Genomic DNA, 23273 nt, shown 5'->3' on the forward strand with positions numbered 1-23273 from the left:
ACGACCCTATAGGAAAAAAAGTTTTACCAGTAAATATTAATTCATGTAAATATATTTTTTAAATTTCCTTTTATTTGCCAACCTGCCCCCCCCAGTTATGCCACTCTGCCCCCAGAAATGCTTTATACCCCCCCTATTTGCCACTCTGCCCCATGATATGCCTTATACCCCTATATGCCACTCTGGCATATAGGGGGTTAAAAGGCATATCATGGGGCTGAGTGGCATATAGGGGGTTAAAATGCATTTCTGGAGGTATATATGCATATCATGGGGCTGAGTGGCATATAGGGGGTTAAAATGCATTTCTGGAGGTCCAGAAATGCATTTTAACCCCCTATATGCCACTCAGCCCCATGATATGCCTTTTAACCCAGCATGTACTGGCTGCCTTGGCTTGATAGGAGTGTGATTGCTGCTAACAGCAATCACACTCCTATCAAGCCAAGGCAGCCAGTACATGCTGGAACCTGGGGATGATAGTAGTGGGATTACAGCCTCCCTATGCCATGCTACAACCCCCACCCCCCTTACACATCCATGCTATCACACACAAACACACATTCACAAACATTTAAATACTCATTCATTCCATTAATCACACATACTTCACACATTAATCACACATACTTACAAAAAAACCCTCCCCCACCCCCTTACCTGAACTGCAGATCTCTCACTCGAAGACTTCTGCAGGGGACCGGCTGTACCAGCAACTTCTCTGGCCCCGCCCCCAGAGGAGGGAGGGGGAGATAGAGTTCTGTGAGGAAGCTACAAGCTTCCTGTCCTCCTGCTTCTAACGGAAGAGACGCTGCTCGCGACCGGTAAGCAGCATGGCCCCAGCCATTTTTTTGGGGTCTGATTAGAAGACGACCCCGATTATAAGACGAGGGGTATTTTTCAGAGCATTTGCTCTGGAAAAAACCTCGTCTTATAATCGAGCAAATACGGTATTCATGTGTTTTTCGTGTTAAATGTCAATTGGATATAATGCTTATTGAGAAAAAGAGAGTTATTATGAATGGCTGGTTGTCCAGGAAGAAGGCCAGAACTGACCAGTGTGAAGCATAATTCAATGTGTAAATAGACTGGCCAGGCAAGTTCTTCCTTTAGCAGAAGTTTAATTGGATTGGTCCTTCATAATATGTATTGAGCTCACGCATAGGTAATATTCAGCTAAAGCGGCATTGCAATGATCCACATATTCATACAGATACTTCACTCAGCGTGCATACAATATAGGTGAAATTAGGGGACAAAAAAGTGCCTAACTTATTTTGCACTACAAATGCTTAATCAAAAACACAACCAAGCTACTGATAATATCACCTACAACTGACACTTTATTCAGTTCAGTCTCCTTGAAGAATTTCAAATAGTATTTCATAAAGGTTTATGTTAAAATCAAGGACATCACATTGGATCTGAGAACCAATGAAAATAATAAGTAAGTAAGCATGAGTTGAATATTTCTTAAAGATTTTAATAAATTCTCAATAACCTTTTTTTTTTGAGCGGAACCACAGACACAATTTATATTCACCAAAATGTCAATCATCCCACTTTATTAGAGCCTCATATAGTGAAAGGCAAAGAAATGACAGCATATGTTTCCCGTGACATGAATACCGTCTCTCTTTTTTTACTTTCCTACTCAGAGATTTGCGTTGCAGGCATCCATGATTTAAACTATGGTGGTTAGTGGGGAACTCCTTTCTAATATTTCTATAACTAGCATAAGATACAAGTACATTTTTAAAAATGATTTTACTGATTTTTGTGTTCTTTTAATTTGATCTAGTTTTTTGGCTGATATAATGTTTTCAGGCTGCTCCATATTAGTCATCTGTATCTAGTGGCGCTATATCAACCCAATCTGCTAGACCAATCTCCCAGACTTAATCGGCCAGCCTGACGCTCTGACTATTGAAGTTCCGTGGAAGAATGAATTTCAATGTAGAAGCAGGTCTTCATGAGCATTGCCATCAAGGATCAGCTCACTGTGGTGTTTGAGCACGGAAAGCCATCAAAAATATTACATGACTGACAACAGTGCTGACTACAGGCCTTCTGATAAGGGAGGTGTTGAATAAAACCAGGTTTTTTATGCTCAAGGAAAAGAAAATACATATTTTGCCTCCATAAGACTTCCCATTTAACCAACTAGAAAGGAAGGTTAACTCACGCAAACCTGAAAAAGGGGGCTTTTTTATTGGAATTTTAGGTCTCTCTATAATTCTAAATTATGATTTTGGCCTTTGTTTCTGAAAGTGTTCTGTTTTTCTTTTCTTTGTTAGGCCAAATCTCATCTAGAAAAGGTCTCTGATATTCTTTGACCTTCTCTTCATGGGGTAAATGAGTGGTTGGCCTCTTGCTTCCTAAGCCTGTTCCAGGTCAAATTTCTGCTGATTTCCGACCAAAAACCTGAAAGTATAGTTTGTGTTTGATTTGATTTCTCGAAGCTAGAATTGTAGCAATGTGTTTTAAGGCAACTGTATGTGATACATTTCCCTCACACCTAATTATTGCAACATGCAAAACCAAAATACTAACTGTTTTTATGTCATTGGTTTATAATCGCAATAATCACGTCTTGGACATGGCATTAACACGCCTGTTAAACCTTGGCAGAGGTGAAGCTGCGTTTCTCCGTTTCGCTTTCTGTGTGTGGATTTATTGTGTTTTCCTTAAAATGCTCATTAGCACGGTCAGAAATATCAGAGAGGTCTGTCTGCTCGTAAGGGACTGAGTTACTAGTCCGCCTGGTGTTTTAGCACTGGAAACTTCAACATTTTATTGCCTGGTAAGTTTTTGTTTTACTTGTCACATTTCAATAGACATTTCCTGCTTATTAGCTGCCCCAAGGTCTACAAAAACACGCCCGTGCGTATCGGTTTTTGTGCACTTTGTGGTAATATAGGACCCAGAGGGATTTCCGAACCTGCTTAATCCCTACTGTTAATGGTATCTGATAGGACGTAGTTATAAGAGGCGGCATGTACTAAACTAAACTTGTGCATTGGGGATACCTGGTTAAAGAAATCACGCATTTTGTTGGTTGAAAAGGAAAAAAAAAAAAAAAAGAAATGCTGAGAAACGCTAAGATAAATAAAGTGTATAAGAGAAGACCTGTCAATTCTAAATGAGTTCCCAAAAAAACCCATAAATGCCTTTCACCCTTGACATAGCCAGTTCTTGGCAAAATGTACGTCAGGCTTATTTGTGTTTGCCCCACCATTAGCAGGTTTTTTTTCTTTTTAAAAAAAAGGATGTAACAGAACTAGAAAGAAATTTCTATAACCATGACCTATTGCAGCTCTAAATACAAACCAATTATTTGTCAGTTAAAGGGTTTTATTTCTTCCCAAGAGAAAGAATATGAGGATTGGTAATGGCGGTCACATGTATGTAAAATCACTTACACGCCTACACTACCGTTAAAAAGTTTGGGGTCACTTAGCTGTTTTCATGGGAAACAAGGAAAATTCTAGCTGTGCTAACATATTTGCAAAAGTGTTGGATTATAGACCACAACGTGTCATTGGAACACAGGAGTGATGGTTGCTTAAGGGATTCTTACGCCTATAAAGATATTTCATTCAAATCAGATTCCAGCTACAATAATAATTTGCAACATTAATGTCTACACTGTATTTCTGATCCATTTAATTTTATTTAATGAATGAAATTAGCAAATAAGCAAGGACATTTCTAAATGAACCCAAACCTTTGAACTGTAGTGTATATTCAAGTTGCTCTGAAGTTTCTGGGGTCTCCCTTTCTGTACCCCTACCAAGGGGGTCAATGAAACCAGCTCTGAGGTCATTTAGTGTGGTTGGTTCTGAAAATAAAATGTATAAGTTGGGTGTAGAGTTGCGTTGACAATGATTCAGTATTAATGTATTATTTAAAAATTTAGTGAATAGATCCTATGAGATGAAATGATTTAACAGAAAGTCATGCTTCACTAATCCCTGTTCTACCATTAATCTAGCTGCCTGTTTATTTTCACATACATGGAGAGACATGCGTAAGCGTGGTTCTCCGATAACTCCAGTGTTCAAGACTAAATGGGCCAACATGCTTTGTAGCTTCTAAGGGAGGCTACGCAGAATGGTTTACTCAGGAACACTGCAGGGAATGGGAATGTTTGGATGGACCTATACAGATAACGGGGAGGATGTCTTTATACGTCATAGCTCCGAGTAGTTCGAAGTAGTGGAAATCCCATCTATTTCAGTAACTTTTTTTTATTGTTTGATAGAATTTGTACAATTTTCTTCAGCCTGAAATAAAACATCGTCCATTATCAAAACACAGATGTATCGTCTTACCTTTTTATTGCTTTTATTCTTCAATATTTAGTTATCTGTTCTTAGATGTTCTTATACAAAAAATGGTAACCAACCAAAATTATCATTACAGATTATTTGAATTATACATTATTTAATCTCCACAGCCTTACTCATATATATATATATATATATATATATATATATATATATATATATATATATACATATATATATATATATTCCCCCCTTTTAGCTATTCCCTAATGCTTGAATAGCCTGTCTTATTTTCTTTAAATTCACACAAGCATCAAAAAAGTTCACAACTGCAGCTCTCAGGCATGTCTATAATTGTTGATTCTATCTTTTTTCCGTCTGTTGTCTCTGCCTTGTCACACCAGACATACTTGGAAATGAGATTCAAATCGTGATATGCCGTGCTGGCACCCTCATTTATTTTTTTATATAATATGGCTTTCGTTGGCTGACTGCATGTCAGGACACTTTATTCATTTTACTTGTGTCATAAGAAATCCATCATTGTGTATTTGTCTGGACAATAGAGGGGCATTTAATTCTTGAGGTCAGCTTTAATTGTTTTTATATGTGTCTCTGATATCTTGTAGCATTTATTTCTTTGAGTATACAAGTTAAAGAATTCAAACATTTATCTACTGACGTTTGAGATGAGCACAGGTAAGTGATGTTATGGTGAAATGCTTGCTAAATGCTGCTTTCATTTTATAAATCCCACATTGCAGAATCAGGAAGGAAAGTTTACAGTTGTAATCTGGAACCAAGTGGAAATATTCTGACAATCTCTGGATTTTTGTTATATTATGAAGTCACTGGTATAAGCAATGCCCTTTCTGGAAGGACTCAATGGCATCTTTTTTTTGTGTGTATTTTGTAAAGGTTCCTTCTAAACCATGGCCATCAGGTTTCAAAATGCTGCAAAAGCTCATGGCTGTAACCCTTCAGTGTGTCATCCCCATTCATGTAGTATGTGGGTCTCTGTTTCTTTGAAGATGTCGCATTGTGTTATTCCCAGACCAATAACTAATTTTAGAATGCCTGGAGCTCTGCAATTTCTGAAAGCTGCATCTCTCATAGGTGATGGAACTAACCACAAAGGGACATGTTATGAATCAATTAGTCTTTCTAGAAAACACACATGATCTATCTTATTGGCAAGTACACAGCGTGGCACTGGTTCCATTAGCAGTCCACACCAAGGTAGTAGTCAAAATGACAAGGACAGCAAATATACAATATTGTAATGATGGATGCTACTGAATAAATGTACCTAGCAATGATATTATAGAATAAAATGGTAATTTGCTAAACCATGAGACGAGATGAAATATTGAATTTCTTTGAGTTTTGGTAAGCATTATGAAGGACCATTTTCAGCAAGCTTTCCCTTGTATAAATTAGTCTCTCATAATGTATCTATTTATTCACTTGTCGATACACCGTTCATAATACATAGTGAACCTAGGGAAATGAAATGCTAATCTCAGGTGCAAACTCACAGTTTAGTCAGTTAATAGTTTATAGTGAGATGGAATACATAATTTCACCACATATCACCTATAACTTGATGTTTAGTGAATAAACCCCAGTGTGATAAAATCACTCTGTTAATTAAAAATGCCAACCATGTGTAAGATATGTGGTCGGCCAATTTGGCTCAGAATGGTAACCACTTGTCTCACTTATGGTGGCACTCCAGTTCCCCTGCTTAAAGACACCTGTCTGTAATGTTGTGGGCTTGCAGGTCTGTTGCAGCCCTTTTCCCCTCCTGCAGGTCTTGCTTGTTTAAATGTACACGTAAGACTTTTAATATTGATAGAAAAGATCTGTGTATGGATACTACCATCAGCTTCATGGTAACAAAAGTGATAGATCCCTGCATGCTGGTCACTGATCTATTATTGGATTAGCTTCTAAGCTTGTGACAATTGCTTCATCACAGTTTACAAGGTGATATTGTGTTGTGGTAGGTGTCCTACCATCTGTTACCCTTCTGAATGGATTAAACAAACATCTTTTAGTATGAACATAACTATTTTTATAAAAAAAAATACGATCTCTTAATTAAAACTCCCATGACCTGCAGCCAACTTTGAGGGTCATCAAAGTGATAAGTTTCAAAAGCAGGTGCACCAAAATTACCAAAAGAGTGGTATAATTGGGAAACATTTATTTTATGCCTAGCTTTTCTTTCTTTGAGAATAATATGGAAGGAAATCCCAGTTTTACGTTTATCTGTATATTGCATACTCTAAACTACACCAAAGAAAAGTTACACTAGTACCAAGTTCCAGTGTATGGCAGGGGGTGCCGCTGGTCCACTGATACGTATTCAGTGCATCCCTACTGCATCACTTTAATCTTGTAGAGCGTGCGTTGGCTTCTCTCTTAACTACATGGACTTGTACGTACTGTAAGTATGTACAACCAGCTATACTGGATATGTTTGCTGAGGGATATCACGGCTTTTCATAAAAAAATATTAATTGGTTAAGAGTATACAGTTTGAAAAATTTTTTTTTTATATGTCTCTGGTTAAAATGTAAGCTGTTTATAAGTCTGTAGCCATAGACTATGAAAATTGACCAGGTCTCCCGGGGGGGGGAATGTGTCCTGATCCCCGGCACTCAAATGCTCCCGGATTTTCTTCGTTCTACCAGCACTTCTGTCATACATCTTTTTTCCGACATCTGTTAACGTGGGCTTTTTCTCCCTTTTTGGTAGCCGTCCTCAGAAGGTGTGCCTGTGTCCTTTCCTGCCAGCGCATCCCCTGCACGTCTCCACCTGCTTGTACATTGTTCAGCACCCAGCAGAGGTGAGTAAGGCTATGGGAAGTGTTGAGGTCCAGCCACCTGCTTGGCTCCAGAACTGTGGGAAGAACAGAAGGAAGACGCCTGACCTCGACATCTGCGGCACTTTACTATTAATCCGATGAGGTGTGCACTAAAATGTGCTTAGCGCTGCATTTGTACTTTGGTTTTGTTTACCCTTGAATTTTTAAAATAATCATTTTCTATCTATATATCTCATGTGCCTACAGGCAAAAAAGTTGGCACAGATGCTTTAAATGCAGTTTGATAGCTCATTAAAAGTAACATGCAAAGAGTTATTTAATTATGGCCAGTGTTGACATAATAGGGCTGTTTTGGAAGATTAAAAAAATAAACATTATAATAATAATACACTCTTGTTAAAGCATTCTTAGGTTACTTTAATGTATTAATATAATTACTGCTACAACTGCTATTCCATTTTTCTTTCTTCTTTTTTTTGATAAGGATATTCAATAATGTTATGGAAAAAATAAAAAGATTTTATATGTTTTAGAAAGATAATTAGCAAATCAATCTAACCTTTATTGTATAAGTATTTGTCTATTTCTTCCTTTCCATAGTCATGACCCCGTCTCTACCTTTGTAGGGAGTTCTAGTGAATTTTGTGACTTTCTCTGTACGGTATTGAGGGGCAGCCTGCTTTCGCCAAAATACAAAGTAAATTTTTATATATCATCGAAGAAAGCTCAGTTTATATGAGGTCATACATTACAGTTGTGTTTTTTTTTGGTAAACTTGCTGAATTGTCACTTCAGGGCAGTTATCCCAGCTACTAAGATATTTTTACAAGAATATCCTCTTCACTTAAGAGCTTGCAGTAACTGTTTTTAGTGGGAATGTAGAAAGGCTATTATAGACATTTTAATTAGCTCCTAAATGCAGAACTGTCATTCCCATCCTTGTCGTAGAATATTTCAACCTCATGAGTGTTTTCCTTGTCACGCACTCATTTAACGGAGACCTCTGTCCTGAAACAACCTTTATTCTGTCCTTTTTTCAACCTGCATATACATTCTATCTGTCATCTAATTGGCATACACTTGCTTTTGTCACTGCGTTTTTTTTGCTCTGCAAAGCCTTACCTTTGATATTTCACATTTCTGGAGGTACAATACTGTGATCTTTGAAATGAAAATATATGAAAGAATAAAAATGGAATGGTTTGAAGGGATCAAGAAATGCCTTAAAACTATAGCGTACTATTAAAATGATGTAGTGTTCATAGACCAGATATTTGGAGCAAATACACAGAAGCCCACTGCGGTTAAGTCTTTATGATGTGTAGTGAAGTTGAAGAGTTAAAACAAAGCTCTCCTGCCAGCGCTCCCTTTACCGCCCCCTCCCCAATGTTTTATTAATTAATGAATGAATAAAAGAAAAGCAACTTTGGAAATAAATTACTATAGCAAAACTGCTGAATGCCACAAGGTGACTTTGAATTGAGAATAATGAATATGGTGTGAAGCTGGAAAATGGAGTTAGGTCATTAGAGAACGTGAAAGCTATAATTGTCAGATATATGTCCAGCTGGTAGAAATGCTAAAAGCAGTGCGCATCGAGTGTGCTTAAAAAAGCGTGTTTGATGTATAACACTGCAAATGACTTGTAAGAGTGTAAAATATATAACGTGTGCTGCAAGGAGCAGATATGGACCATTTGGCCTCCTCAACCTGCCCATTATATTTTATTATCGAATTAGGGGCTGTAAAGCGTATCCTAGCAGAAACACAGCAGATCACTTCGAAAAGGCATCACTTCATCATGTTATTGAGTGACTCAGGCCATAAACATACAGCTAATGTATATGTTTTGCGTTTCTTATGTTGGAAATTAACGTAGAAGAGAAAGGGCCGCTTCTGTGCTTTGCATTTCCTACGCATGGAAATGGTTAAAAGGTCTCAATAAGCTAACCAACCAGTTCTAAGAGCATGAATCTTAACTGGTAACCTCCTTTGCAAATCCTTTGCTTTCGATCGTTTAAGAAGCTGAATCTGAAAAGCCAACTAGATGCTGGTTTTAGAGGTGATGCTTACCTCGGACATCCTATTATATAAAAATCTACTGACAGTTAATTATATTCTGTTGGCGAAGAGCTGAAGATGAAGTTAATTGAAACATATCAAAAGTTAATTATCATGTCATTTGAGCCATGCTTTTAATTCCATCAAACAGACCCAAGATCATCACCGTTCCCCTTGCAGAACTTTTTATCAAACCGTTGTTTCCCTCTGTCTGTCATCGAGTGTGAATTGCTCCATTGTGTCCTTATTAGGTGTGATCTGCTTCAGCCTCACATTTTGTTGGCACTAAAGCTCCACTAAGATAGATTATATTTATTTTGCATGAATGGCACACAGTTAACCATTTGAGGTTCATGCAAAAAAAGTGATAACTCTGGTATAGCAAGGCCACCACCAAGGAGGTTCAACAAGATGGCTACCTAGGAGGACGTCAAGAAGAGGGTCAATATCTCCTGGGATGCTCTGATTTTAAAAGTGTCTATTTATGCCTTTTTGCTTGTGGTTTTACTTATAGCCACCAAAACTCTAGACAGCGTTTGATTCCTGACTGGATCCTTTCTTTGACATTTTTTATGGGTTACTGTGCTAGACTTTCTCACAAGATGAATGTTCTCATCCTTCCCCACCCCGAAATCACCTACAACTCCACGCTTAGTGAATTGACTCCTCTTGGTGTCCTAGGAGTGGGATCAAATGGTTAACTGGTCATACTGTGTTTTGCAACATTCTATGTAAAATTTTGTAAAACATGTGATTTGTGACTTTTATTTGATTACTTCTTTTTACTCAGACAGTACAGTGCAGTTGGTTTCCATATGTTTAAAAGGCATTTCATTTAAAACGCATTAGCACGTTTTTTGATTATATCTCTCGTTTTTCAATGCATCACCAGCCCTCTTGGGATAACCTCCTGCTTGTTTTCACTTTGCAAGTCTGTGCTTTTACTTGGCTGTTCTGCTTGACATTTAAATGTTTCTAATTTTTAATTAACTGAGCCCGAATCTCCAATCTCCCAAGTTGTATGGGGGAAAATTTCTGAGAAGCCGCGTACTCATGAATAGAAAGATGCAGAAAATAAATACTTGAAAGTACAGTGATTTGCTCAAAAGTCCTTATTAAAATATTTTACATTAAAAGCAACTAAGAACCCTGCTGATAGCTGGTGAGCCCTTGGCTTCCACTCAAATCAGAAAGAAAGTTTGTACCAGTCTAGAGGAGATTTCAAGTAGTCCTTTTAAATTGAAGCAGAAATCGAGCATCCTTATTAAGCCTGCAAAAATGCATATGTACGAACAAGTACATTTTATCATATCATTATTCCTTAACAGGGTGGTGGATAAGTTGTTGACAATTTTGGAAGATAGAAGGGGATTTAAGGCAATCTGAAATGCCTGTACACAAAATAAATCTTAACTCTAAAAAATAAAATACAGTGGGAAAAGTGGATAACACTGTCTATATTTTATTTTGATGATTTTTAATATTTTAGTTTAAAGGGACAGTTTAGTCCCCACATTTTTAACGCATGTTGAAGCCCATTTGGCGTGGACTTTAAGTGCATTTTACTGCATGCAATTTGGAGCATGCATTGGTAAGTTATTTGAGATTGAAAATCAGACTTCTGTGTCCAATATAACCAAGCGATATGCATCTCTGCTCAAGGCAGGGCAAAAGGGGCACATGCCCCGGGCCCTGAACTACCATAGAGTCCTTTCATGGAAGGTAGAGGTCTGTGCAGCTGCCGGCTCGGCATAGATCTCTCTACTGATGCATGGCCTGCGTGTAATCCTGGCGCGCAGCCGCACATTTTAGGGAATGCATCCCAGGATGAAAGATTTAAGTGAAGTTAAATGCTTAATCTTAGACAGCTTTTCTACCGTTTCTTGCTAAATGAGCAAACCCCTGGTGATTAGGATATTTCATAATTAACATATAGTAATTAATAGCTCTGCCTGTTTAATGAGGGTTTCTCTTCCCTCGATTATGACTGTTTTGGGAACTGGCAAAATGCCAGCTGCATACTCCTTTCTAATAGTTGTTAAAATTCAGACAAATAGGAAAAAAAATATCTTTTGTGTTAAATGAATCTCACTAAAGGTTAAAAAATCCTCATAAAATATATATGGGAAAAGAAGGCTGCTTGTGTTATTAGGTATAAACGTGCATCTAATCACCCAATATATTTTAGACAGCAGCCATTTAGCACAGAGAATTATAGCTTTGAAATAAATGTGTCAGGTGATGAGTAAACGCTAACAAATGTGAAACTATTTGGCATAAAATTTGTAGCAACTAAATCGCAGAGTTGAAAATGAGTCTGTTAATAAAATGTAAATAGAATGTGTCCTCTAAAACAAATCTCTAGAGTACATCGGATAATCAGTGATAACTAATGTAAAACAACTTGATTGTTTATAACCATAGTGTTCACTAAAGTTCGAAGAATTTGGCTATTTTTTTTTCCTTTTCAAAACAAAATGAATTGTTTTCACTGAACAAAAAGGGCGAGCACCTGGCACAACATGGCCTCAGCTTATCAACATGTCTGCAAACTCTACAGGCTGCTTTCCCTGGTCTTCGGGTCACTTTCAGGCAGGCAGGAGGAGAAACATTGAGCCTTGCCTACTTTCCTTCCTACTCAAAACTACCTGGGATTAACCCTGGCCATATGTGAGATTAGACATGCCTACATATCAAACTAGATCTCTGGGTGTCCTGCCCTGGGAAGATGCCAAGTATCAAGCCAGTTTCTTCCATGGCAAAAGAAAAGACCAAGGAAAGCAAAAATACTTCATTAGAGACAGAATTTGTTCTACCTCAGCCCTTAATCATGTTTTCAGGTTTCACAAACCAAGCTATACCAAACATTGTCCTCAAGCCAGAATTGTCTCTCCACAAATTAAAGTTATGTATACTTGAAATATATAATGTAAAAAACCTCCTCTTGTTTCCATAGAGGGAGACATCATTCCTAGCCTAGAATGTTAACATACTGCATCTTGTATATCTTTTCAGATGTGTACGTTCTAGAGTTCTTGTAATACGTACAGTACTGTGCAAAAGTTTTAGTCAGGTGTGAAAAAATGCTGTAATGTAAGAATGCTTTCAAGAATAAACATGTTAATTGTTGCTGTTAATACATCTTGGAGAACTAACTACAATTCCTGTGTCGATTTAGGCAGCCTCAGTTGTTTCCCTCTCTTTTTGTAATACCAGATAGACTCGATGATGTGTAGATCAGGGCTTTCTGGGGGCCATACCATTATTTTCAGGACTCCTTGTTCTTCCTTACACTTAAGATAGTTCTTAATGACTTTGGCTGTATGTTTGGGTCTTTGTCATGGTGCAGAAATAATTTGAGGCCAATCGGATGTCACCCTGATGGTATTGCATGATGGATAAGTGTGTGCCTGTACTTCTGAGGAGACCATACATTCTGACCAAATCCCCAACTCTGTTTGCAAAAATGCAGCCTCAGACTTGCAAGGACCCCCCACCATGCTTCAATGTTGCCTGCAAACACTTATTCTTGTGTCACTCTCCAGCCCTTCAGCGAACAAACTGCCTTCAGTTACAATCGAATATTTCAAGCCAGAGCACCTACTGCCATTTTTCTGCATTGCAGTTCCTGTGTTTTTGAGAATAGTTGAGTTGATTGGCCTTGTTTCCACATTGGAAGTGTGTTTTTTGGAAGTGTTTTATGAAGACCACTTCTGACCAGGCTTCTCTGGACAGTAGATGAGTGTACTACGGTTGCACTGTTTTCTGCCATTGCTGATCTAATGGCACTGCTGGACTGATTGCGAAGGGAAGTAAGCGTGAAGTTTACTTAGCTGACCACTACAGTGCTTAACATTGCCAGTTTCTTTGTGCTTCTTCACAGAACATCTGGAAATCCATGTCTGCCTTGAAATTTCTGCCTAGGGGAGATCTTGCTGATGAAGTCTAGCTACCTTTTGTCTTGTTGCTGTGCTCACTCCTGCCATTGTGTATGACTTTTGACATTTAACTCTCTTCAGCAACCTCACCTTGTTAGTGAGTTTGGCTGCTCCTCACTCAGTTTGACTCCTCTTACACATCTGTTTCTATTTGATTATGTAGGTTGAATATGGTGATTCAACCTACATATTAAATTGATGATCATTAGCACCTTTTTTTTTTTTTTTTTTTTTTTTTTTATCAAACATGTATTTGCCTGGCATTTTCCTGCTTCAGTGTTGTAAGCGTTTTTACATTAAAGACTCTGTCTTGTTGGCGTTATAAAGGCAAATAACATTTGCAGCATCTCATCTTTCATTTAGAAAGAAGCAGTTCTTATCATGTTCTGAATTGGGTGCTGCTACCCAGACTCCAGGGTCCTTAAAGGATTTACTGCGGCAACCAGCTGCCTGCTAGTTTAAGAAGGGTACACCATGTTGTTTCTTGCATGCTGGATTTTCTCAGTTTAGAATGCCATACATTGAAATGTATTAACAGCTTATAAAATGAGATGATCGCCCAAAATAATTTGTATATTTGGGGAAATTACGACTTTATTAACAGCAATCTGTGTGTATTTTTATTTAACGCTTATTATTTTTATCTTCCACTTTTAGGAGAGTAGAGTTCTTCGGACAGTACCCCTTTTAGCTGCCTGCCTTCCGCAAGACAAGTGTAAAGTTTTGATTGGCCGACGATTTGGCGAGGAGAGGTAAACAGTTTTATAACCTATGCACTTGGAAATGCTTTTTCTGTTCTAATACTCTGTACTCTGTGTTAAGTAAATGCCCCCTTAGTGGACAAGTTAGAACTATATGTTCTCTTTAAGTGACGCAAGTAATTTGAAAACTCCTTTTATAGTGTTCCAGAGTACCAATCTCTTGGTGATTTTTGTCCTCAGTTTAGAAAACCAACAAAAATTTTTGATTGTGACCCGTTTAAACTTTGCCGAAAACACTTGACTGCAGGATTTAGATTTTGTATAGGAAGTTGCACGTTAGTTAATTCTTATTTACTCTAGTAAGTATTAGAATATTGATAATTACAAATGTTACATTAGAGGACAAGTTAAAGACACGGGGCCTGCAAATGGCACATACAATTAAACAAGAACATGCAGGTTGGTTTAATAAATAATGAAAATGCTTATGAACAACAGGCCCAAGAGCAATAGTTAGTTATCAGTTGTTTAATTGCTAATTAACAATATGAGGGTCAGTACTCGTGGGCTATTGCTCAGCTTGATTGCTGGGTAGCTAATTTGAAGGAAGCCCAGCACCTTAGGAAAATAATAGCCCAGTCCATTTGTATTTTACAAATGGATTGCTGCAAAATATATCAGCTATGAAAATAGTCCAGATCATTATCAGAATGTAAGATTAAGAGTGTTATAAGGTAAAGGAAACCCTGTCATTAGCAGGGGCCAATTTCTGACTAGGCTAGACAAAGCCTGTGCCTGTAACACTAGGAAACATAAGAGGACGCTGTCACCGAACTCCACACACTCCCACCTGTACCCTGAACAAAGAGTTATCCTTACATCCTGTGTGTGGCGAGCCTGAATTTTTTGGCTGTTCGTTTTTTAATTTTTTTTAATGGACATTTGCTGTTGATCTTGTGTTTTTGTTAATCATCAACCATGGTCTTCCTTTGCAAGATCAGACATCCTCCATAGATAATTATTAACGTAGGTTCAGGTTTGTGTAAGCAGAAAGATACGATTCTGCATGAGCTACTTAGACCAGTACAATCCATCATCTCGTCATACGTGTATCGGAGACAAAGATAGTGTTTACAGCTAGAAAGCTGACTATTAGCTTCAATTTCTTACAAGCATAGCACATTTAAATGCAGCACATCTCAGGCAGTGAGTTTGTGACAGAGTTACAATATATCTAAATAATTAAGAGTGCAATGCACTTGGATTGATCCCTGTCCCACCGCACCCCCTCTATCACTGTGTCATCGTCCCAGCCCCTTCCTGCCCCCTCTGCTCATACCCATTACCTCCAGGATCCCTCTGCCCTGACCTGCTCCCTTCCCGCTCCCCTCTGCTCTCACACACCCCTTCCCTCTCCAGTCTGATCCTCCCAGCCCCTACATGCCCCCTTTGCCTTGACCTGACTCCTCTGCTTTACCAGTTTTGATTTGCTTGTGAATAAGCTTGGGGTGGAGGTGCTGAAACTGAATTGAATTAAGATTAAAGATTCAACTCTGTCTATGCTTTATGAACAGCGAACCTTTGGGAATGTTTCCTGCCAGATGGACGGAGCTGTAAACAATGCATACTTGTGAGATTTCCGCAAAGATTTAGTCGTATTTTATGTAGCGTCAATTGTGCCCCTCTTTCAAAAGAAAATACATAAAACTTCTTATGCTGTAGCTAACCTTATGCACCAAACCACTGTTCGATTTCTACTGATTTGATCAATGATTACCGGCGTAAGCAGGCCCGGACTGGCCATTGGGCACGCCCAGGGCCAGATTGGCGTAGGGGCTGATGGAGCTGCAGCTCCAGGCCCCTACCTTAAAATAGGCCCAGCCAGGACCGGACTGACTGGGCCTATGCGGCCTCATTAAAGCAGGGCATAAGCGGCCGCACAGGGCTTAAATTAAAACATCAGGGTGTTTTTATTTTTTTTTACTTTATTTAACATCCTCCATGTTAAAGTTTTTTTTGTTAACTTTATTTAACAGGGAGGATGTTAAATAAAGTAAAAAAACAAAACCCTGTGCGGCCGCACACCCCTAAGGCCGGCCCTGGTGGGGGCTGCCCGGCCTCCTAGAGTGGCGGGCCCGGTCGCGGTTGCTGCTTACTCCGGCAACAAGGTAAGTAGGGTGAGGGAAGGGGGTGCAGTGAGAAGGGGCAGAGGGTGAGAGGGGTTGGATAGAAAGGGGGAGAGGGGATAGATAGTGAGAGGGGGTACATATTGAGAAGTGGGGAAGGAGGTACATAGTGATAAGGTGGAACATAGTGAGAAGGGGTAGATGGGTAGAGGGGGTAGTTTGAATGCGTATGAGAATGAATGAATAAATGTGTGAATGCGTATGAGAATTAATGAATTCATGTGTGGATGAATTGCTTGAATGATTTGTGAGACTGCATTAATGAGTATGTGTTAATGATTTGTGTAAATGATTGAGTAAGTGTTTGTGTCTATCATGATTATCATGTTTAAGTGATTTGGGAAAATGCAAAGATGGTACATGAAGGGTGGGCCTTAACAATAAATAAATAAATAAAAATGGGCTGCTCGGTCTTAAATGCCTGGGCCTATTTTGTCCCAGTCCGGGCCTGGGCGTAAGTGTTCTGTACCCACTTTAATTATATACTGACACCATCTTTTTAGTAATTGTGCCTGTTCTACTAGAGATTTGTCTCTAGTTTACAAGATTATTGGACCATAGTGAAGTTCAGCAGTCTTGAGATTTACTTACATTGTGCCTGTAACACACTTTCAAAGGGAAATAACTGTTGTTATAGCGAATGTAATAACGTTTGATATGTTTGGTTTTGAAACGATTGCAGCAGTTACTGAACCGCAAGGGCACTTTTTCTACAACTGGGCCATATCTATGCAATTCCTCCGACTCGATTTCTCTAGTTTAATGTTGCTTTGCTATAAATGTCACTTTGAGTCTTAATAAGATATTACAAGGTGATAGCTGCTGAGACACCATACATTTTTATGGTTTTTTTTGTGCTTCTAAATTCATGTTTTCTTTTAGCATTTTATACATTACAAAGCAGTCAAAACGTACGATCGACACAGTAATAAAACGGAGTTAGTGTTTCCATCTCCCTATACATACGGAAGGAGATGCATTGTGGCAATTGTAGAATGACTGGACCTTGTCTCGCCCTGTGTTCCAATTTGCATGTTGTGATCTCATTCTATGACTTTTAGGGAGAGGCAGAGAAAAAAAGAGCGAAGGAAAGGAAAAATGGCATATGATTTTAGTGACAGACATTTGTGCTGGTACTCTAATATTACTGATTTATATAACATTAATTTATACTGTATTGTTTACAGTTAAGACAACAAGGGCATGTTTTTCCTGTTCCGAAAAAACAGAGCCGTATTTAATTGCAAAATAAGTTACATTGCTTTTGAACTTTCACCCAGAAATAAAAAAAATCTGTGTATGTTACAAGAAATAATGAAATGATATAGAGAATTATTTAGTCCATCAATTTGGATAACAAAGTCCATCATTCTGTTGGCAAAAACTCCTGAATTCTCTGTGGTGGTGTCAGTGAATAATGTGCTTTATACCGTGTAAAATTCTTGGGCCAAGTTTTTATTTTTATCACCAGTTTGAAACAAATACTTGAAATTATGGTAGAAGAAGAACGTGAAAACATGTTATTTTTCTGTCTAAATTAGAATTCAGTCTTGTGCCAAGTAAGTAAAATTCGGATGAAACAGACCTGGTTGCACAGTTCTAGCATCATTGTACTTTGTCACTCAAGAACAAGATAAGCTTCCTTGTAATGATGTATTGACTAAGGATATCATTGTCTCCAAAAGAACAAATGGTACTTAATTTAGTACGTTTCCTACTCAGACAGTCTTCTTACTTACAGATTGGTTACAGATATTATGCAAGTTGGAAAAAAAGTATTTGCTTAAAAACGAATTATATAAATTGCCTTATTAACTGGGCTGGTGCATACATCAACTATATAAGCTGTATCGAATGTATAAAGTACACTCAAAAATACAGTATAATGTTCTCTAAAATCTGCAGCATTACATAAAAACAGTTAAACATCCATGAGATGTTTCAGTCTGTTAATGTGGTTTAAATCTACGGTAACATGAGGTTATTTTTTGTTGGCAAATACCATAGTAATGAGAAGGCAATATCACTTAAGCTTAACATGAAGTAACTTAACATCATGTCTAAAATGAAGGCATGATGTAAGAGTAAATCACTGTAAGATGAGTCTATATTGAATAAGCATACATAGGAAATTCTCAGGGTTGGATGCCGGGCACTCGCCTCTCCTTCAGATATGGCTTTGGTCATGGGTAGGGGCTAGCTCGACTTAAACCTTAGAGAGGTGGGAAATACGCACAGAGTATGTGTGGCATAAAGGTGTGACCTAATGCTGTTCCCATGCTCATAGATTGAAAATACTAACAAGGAGCCTAGGGGAATCGGCATATTACCCAGAGTGAGGTTGTCGCATTATTATCCTAATAATAAACTACTCCATGCAATAGTATATTTTAACCAACAAAGTATGAGGAACTAGCCCACCAGTAGCTTGGCATGAGCTGACCTGTGGCAGAGGCTGTGTGGGTTGTTCAGCTGTGTGCGAGAGCAGAGTTGGACTCCTCACGCCATAAGAAACGTCCACATTGCTGTACACAATAGCCAATTTATTTCCAAAGTGGAATGACCGGATATCCAATGAACGCACCAAGCCACACTGTAACTTTAAAGTCCAAAGTCCTAAGCAAGGGCTAGAGGTGTAAGCTCCAGCAAGCACTCTTCTGCTCTTTTTGAGCTATGCAGATTGGTGGTCTTGTGTCAACTAGCCATAAAACATTTTAGATTTTAGCCCATATAGCAATCAGTATATTTTTGGTTACAAATTAAGCTTAATGTGTGCTTGTCCTTTTTAAGAAAATACGTGTATCCAATGTTTTTTATTTCCTCAAATACACATTTACATTATTTACGCCAACTGTGTAGTAATACACAGGAAATGGTATATGATCTTGAGCAATCCTTTGTTTTATGGCGTTTAGTAGCCATTATCGTTTTAAAGTGCTTTTTATTAAAATCTCAAGATTTTTCTTTTAAAACATAGGTCTCTTCATTTACTCACTTTACCACCGATTTAATTATTATTAAAGAAATATCTTTACAAATATGTATATTATTTAAAAATAATAAACAATATATGGCTCTTTTTCTAGCCAATGGGAATTTTTTAAAACTATGTATTATGTAGCCCCAACTCCTGGTGGCTTACTCACTAACGTGGGAGTTTGCTAGGTAGCTGCCGCGTTACTTTCCTGACCTCATTGTACATTATGAAGAGCCAACACTTACAAGTTTCTCTTGCAACAAAGAAATTACAATTTGATATAAAATTGGAAACTATTTTACAAAAATATACATTACAAAATATATTCATCCAGCCTAGGACAAACCAACCTCCCCTTGCAGGAGAAACACACTGATGTATAATCGTAGCCTTTTCTCGTGTAAGTACTCTAGTCTAGATATTCAAAATGACAGGAACATTTTAGGTTGCAGTCAGGAGAAGTACATGTTGTTACCCTGTTTGCATTGCATGTAATTCATAGAAATGCCACCCAGAAATCCATAAATATCATAAACATTAACCACTGCCACGCAAAATTTCAAACAGTCGTCAGGAAAATGTAATGAAATAAAAGAATTGATTAAAAAAAAATCTGTCAACAGGAAAATATATATACATACATACATACATATACACACACACACACACTAATGTTCAAAAGTTTGGGGTCACTTGGAAAACAAGGACATCTCTAGCTGTAACATAACTACAAAAGCCTTTTCTAATTATCATTTAGCCTTGTACCATTGAAACACAGGAGTGATGGGAGTGATAAAGGTCCTTTTTACACCTAAGAAGCTATTTCCTTGAAAATCAGCCATTTCCAGCTACAATAGTCATTTACAACAATTACGTCTGCACTGATTTGATTTCTGTCAAAAACACGGAGAGTTCCTTGGAATGTAAGCCCAAACTGAAGGGTTGTGTGTGTGTGTGTGTGTGTGTGTGTGTGTGTGTGTATCATCTCATCTATGGAGGACCCATTTTTTAAGATGATATCTAGAGAAATGTAGTTTTTGCTTGCTGTGCAATTATCTTCTGGCTGTCATTGTAGGTATCCAGAACTGGCATCTGTTTGCAAGGACTCTAGCACTTTAATTCTGTATCCTGGCGCGGAAGCTTGTAATTTGGAAGAAATGTCCCTGGCAGATGTTCAGCACCCATGCTCCCTTATTATCATAGATGGAACCTGGAGTCAAGCCAAGGACATATTTTACAAAAATTCTCTTTTTCGACTTCCAAAACAGGTACATTTAAGCCACACTAAAATTACATCAAAGCTATTATTTAATTTGAAATGTCTTTATAATGCATTTTTAAAGTGAAAGAATCCACAAACCAAGGTGAGTAATAAAGTGATGATTCATGACATTTCTGCATGTCTATAGCTTTAGAAACATCCTTTATAAACTTGTTATCTGGTAATTGCAGAGGGGATCACTGACTCACACCGCAAACAGTTATATCTTTGATATCTCTCATACAACACACAGTAAAAATAGAAGAACGTTGACATTCATGTGTTGTTGTTATTATCTATTCCAAGCCTTGCTTATAGAGATTTGCCACATAATGATAAACCTTAAGGGATACATCTTTGTAGAAATTAAGAATAAAAAAACTATTGACTCTCAAAAACCGTATCCATATATATAATGTACTGGCACCAGTTATCCTTAGAATCCCACAGTACATATCATTCAGTCTTGTAGTTTGGGGACTTTCTTTTTTTAATTTGAAAGCAAGATTTTGTTGACCCTACTGTGACACTAAACTGATTTTGTTCGAGCATAGCTAAATTTGTTATGATACTGGAATTCCAGAATGCAGTATTTCTCTCATTGATTCTACATTATATCATGCTGTTCTTCTTATGTATGTGATCTCTTGTTATTTTAGGATAATTGCATCTATTTATCCTAAAACACAGTAATTTAGCATTTACTTTATATAGTAAAGTGAAAGAGTCACATCATAACCCAACAGCTTTTATCTGAGTTATGTTGTCACATCAATGTACTCAAAAGAACACAGTGGCATATGTAGTTTTTTCCAAACTTTTGTGCAGTCTATTGATTTTGCTATCAGTGATATTCTGAGTTTAAAGTGACTAGGCAAGGCAATTTTATTGTTGATGACATTGCTATTGGGTATACTATAGAGGAGAAAATCATTCAATGACAAGCCCGGTTTATAGTCGCTCACGTATTAAACAGAAAAAAACCATTAACACCTTTAGTGTGAAATTTGCAAGAATTACACTGCGTTATCGCTAGTTGCTATAGACTATATCAGGAGATGATCAGTGACTTTCATGTGAATCAACCCCCTTTCAGTTGGGTTTGTATACTACGTAAACCTGTGAAATGTTTAGATTAAAAATGATAAATATATACATACGTACAGTACTGTTCAAAAGTTTGGCAAGTGTTAAAAATGTTGACAAGACTGAGCACAGCAACAAAACGCAAGGTACTGCATCAGCAAGGTCTCTTCCCAGGCAGAAATTTCAAGGCAGACAGGGGTTTCCAGATGTTCTTCCCAAGATCTTTTGAACAAGCGCAAAGAAATGGACAATGTTGAGGACCTTAGACACAGTGGTCGGCCAAGGAAACTTAGTGCAGCAGATGAAAGACGCACCATGCTTACTTCCCTTCGCAATCAGAAGATGTCCAGCAGTGCCATGAGCTCTGTATTGGATGAAAACAGTGGAACCCTGGTACACCCACCTACTATCCAAAGACGTTAGAAGTGATTTTCATGGAAAACTTGCAGCCAAAAAGCCATACCTCCAATGTGGAAGCAAGGCCAAGTGACTCAACTATTCACAAAAACACAAGAATGGCAGGAAACAGTGAATCATGGTAGAAGTTCCATTTCTGCAAATGAAGTTGAGTATTTGGTTAGAATTAGGTGTCTCGGTGCTGAGAAGTACAGGCAGATACTTAAGCATCATGCAGTACCACCAGAGAGGCATCTAATTGGCCCCAGGATGACAATGACACCATACATACTGTACTGGAAGTGATGGAATGCCCCACACAGAGCCCTGATCTCAACATCATCGAGTCTGTCTGGGATTACATGAAGAGAGAGGCAACTGTCATTCTTTAGTGGAAGGTCATCGATTCTGGTTGCCTCTGTAAGGTTGGCGGTAAGAGATGGGAAATAACATCAGGACAGGAAATCTATACATATGCTTGTTTTGCCACCTTTTACCATAAATCATTGTTTCTTTGAGGTAAAGCAGACCTTTAACCCTTTTAAGGACCAGGCTGTTTTTTATTTTTTATACCCTTCGTGACCAAGGCTGTTTTAACACTTTTGCACTGCTCTTGTTTAGTTTCAATTTTCTCCTCTCCTATTTAGTGTACCCAGGAAAAGAAGGGCTTTCTTCCGATGCCATTTAACCCATTTAGCCTGTACATGTACTAAATAGATTCTACTATTTGTCCTGAGTTTAGAAATATGTTTTTTTTCTTTTTTTGCAAGTTATAGGCAAAAAGTACAAGTAGCGTTTTGCTATTTCAAAACCATAACCCATGGGCTATTTGAGACATCTTTGAAGCCCGCTAATGCAATTTACCCCATCAAACCATATAGTTTTGAAAACTAGACACCCCAAGGTATTTCACATGCTTGTATTTTAACCCATTCCATGCACTTATTCTGTTTTGTGTTTTTTTTTTCACACAAATTGTACTTCAGGTGTGAATTTACAGCTCCTGGTGTACGTCACTGTCAAACAACACCCCAATATGTGTTCAGCAACATCTCTTGGGTACAGTGATACTACCCATGCATGGGTTTGTCTGGTTGTTGAGGCTAAAAGGACACATTTGAGAAGTGCACTTTTTTCATTTTGGTCAGTCTGTGCCTGTGCCCTATTTGGGACATCTTTTAACCCAGCTACTCCAATTTACCCCATGAAACCATTTTTTTAAAGTAGACACCCATTGGGTATTTGAAATGCTAGTATTTTAACTCTTTCCATGTCAGGTACGTCATTTCCGTGCCAGGTACGTCATTGGTCGTTAAGTGACTGCTTTTACATGATGGCACATTATTGGTCATTAAGGGAGTTAAATCAAACAAAGTAAACATTGATTGAAGAACAAAAAGCACAAGCTATGTGTAGCTTTAATAAATCTATTTTAAATGTATTTTTTTCCATGTTATCAAATATACTGCCTTTGAGTAAAATAGGATTTTCTGTTAAGTTTTATGTAGAAATGAAGAGAACAAAGGCCTATGGTAAGAACACGAC

At 37.9% G+C, this 23273-nt stretch overlaps 1 protein-coding gene across 1 annotated transcript in view; it reads left to right on the forward strand.

Moving 5' to 3' along the window:
* Positions 1-23273, forward strand: part of DTWD2 (DTW domain containing 2) — an 81844-nt gene that overhangs the window by 19361 nt on the left and 39210 nt on the right. The window contains exons 3-5 of the mRNA XM_053474126.1: positions 7053-7143; positions 13779-13873; positions 20061-20253. Coding sequence (XP_053330101.1) covers positions 7053-7143; positions 13779-13873; positions 20061-20253 — 379 coding nt within the window. The remainder of the gene's footprint in view (positions 1-7052; positions 7144-13778; positions 13874-20060; positions 20254-23273) is intronic.

The sequence above is a fragment of the Spea bombifrons genome, chromosome 1 (genome assembly GCF_027358695.1).
Source record: "Spea bombifrons isolate aSpeBom1 chromosome 1, aSpeBom1.2.pri, whole genome shotgun sequence".
In the NCBI taxonomy this organism is placed as follows: Eukaryota; Metazoa; Chordata; class Amphibia; order Anura; family Pelobatidae; genus Spea; species Spea bombifrons.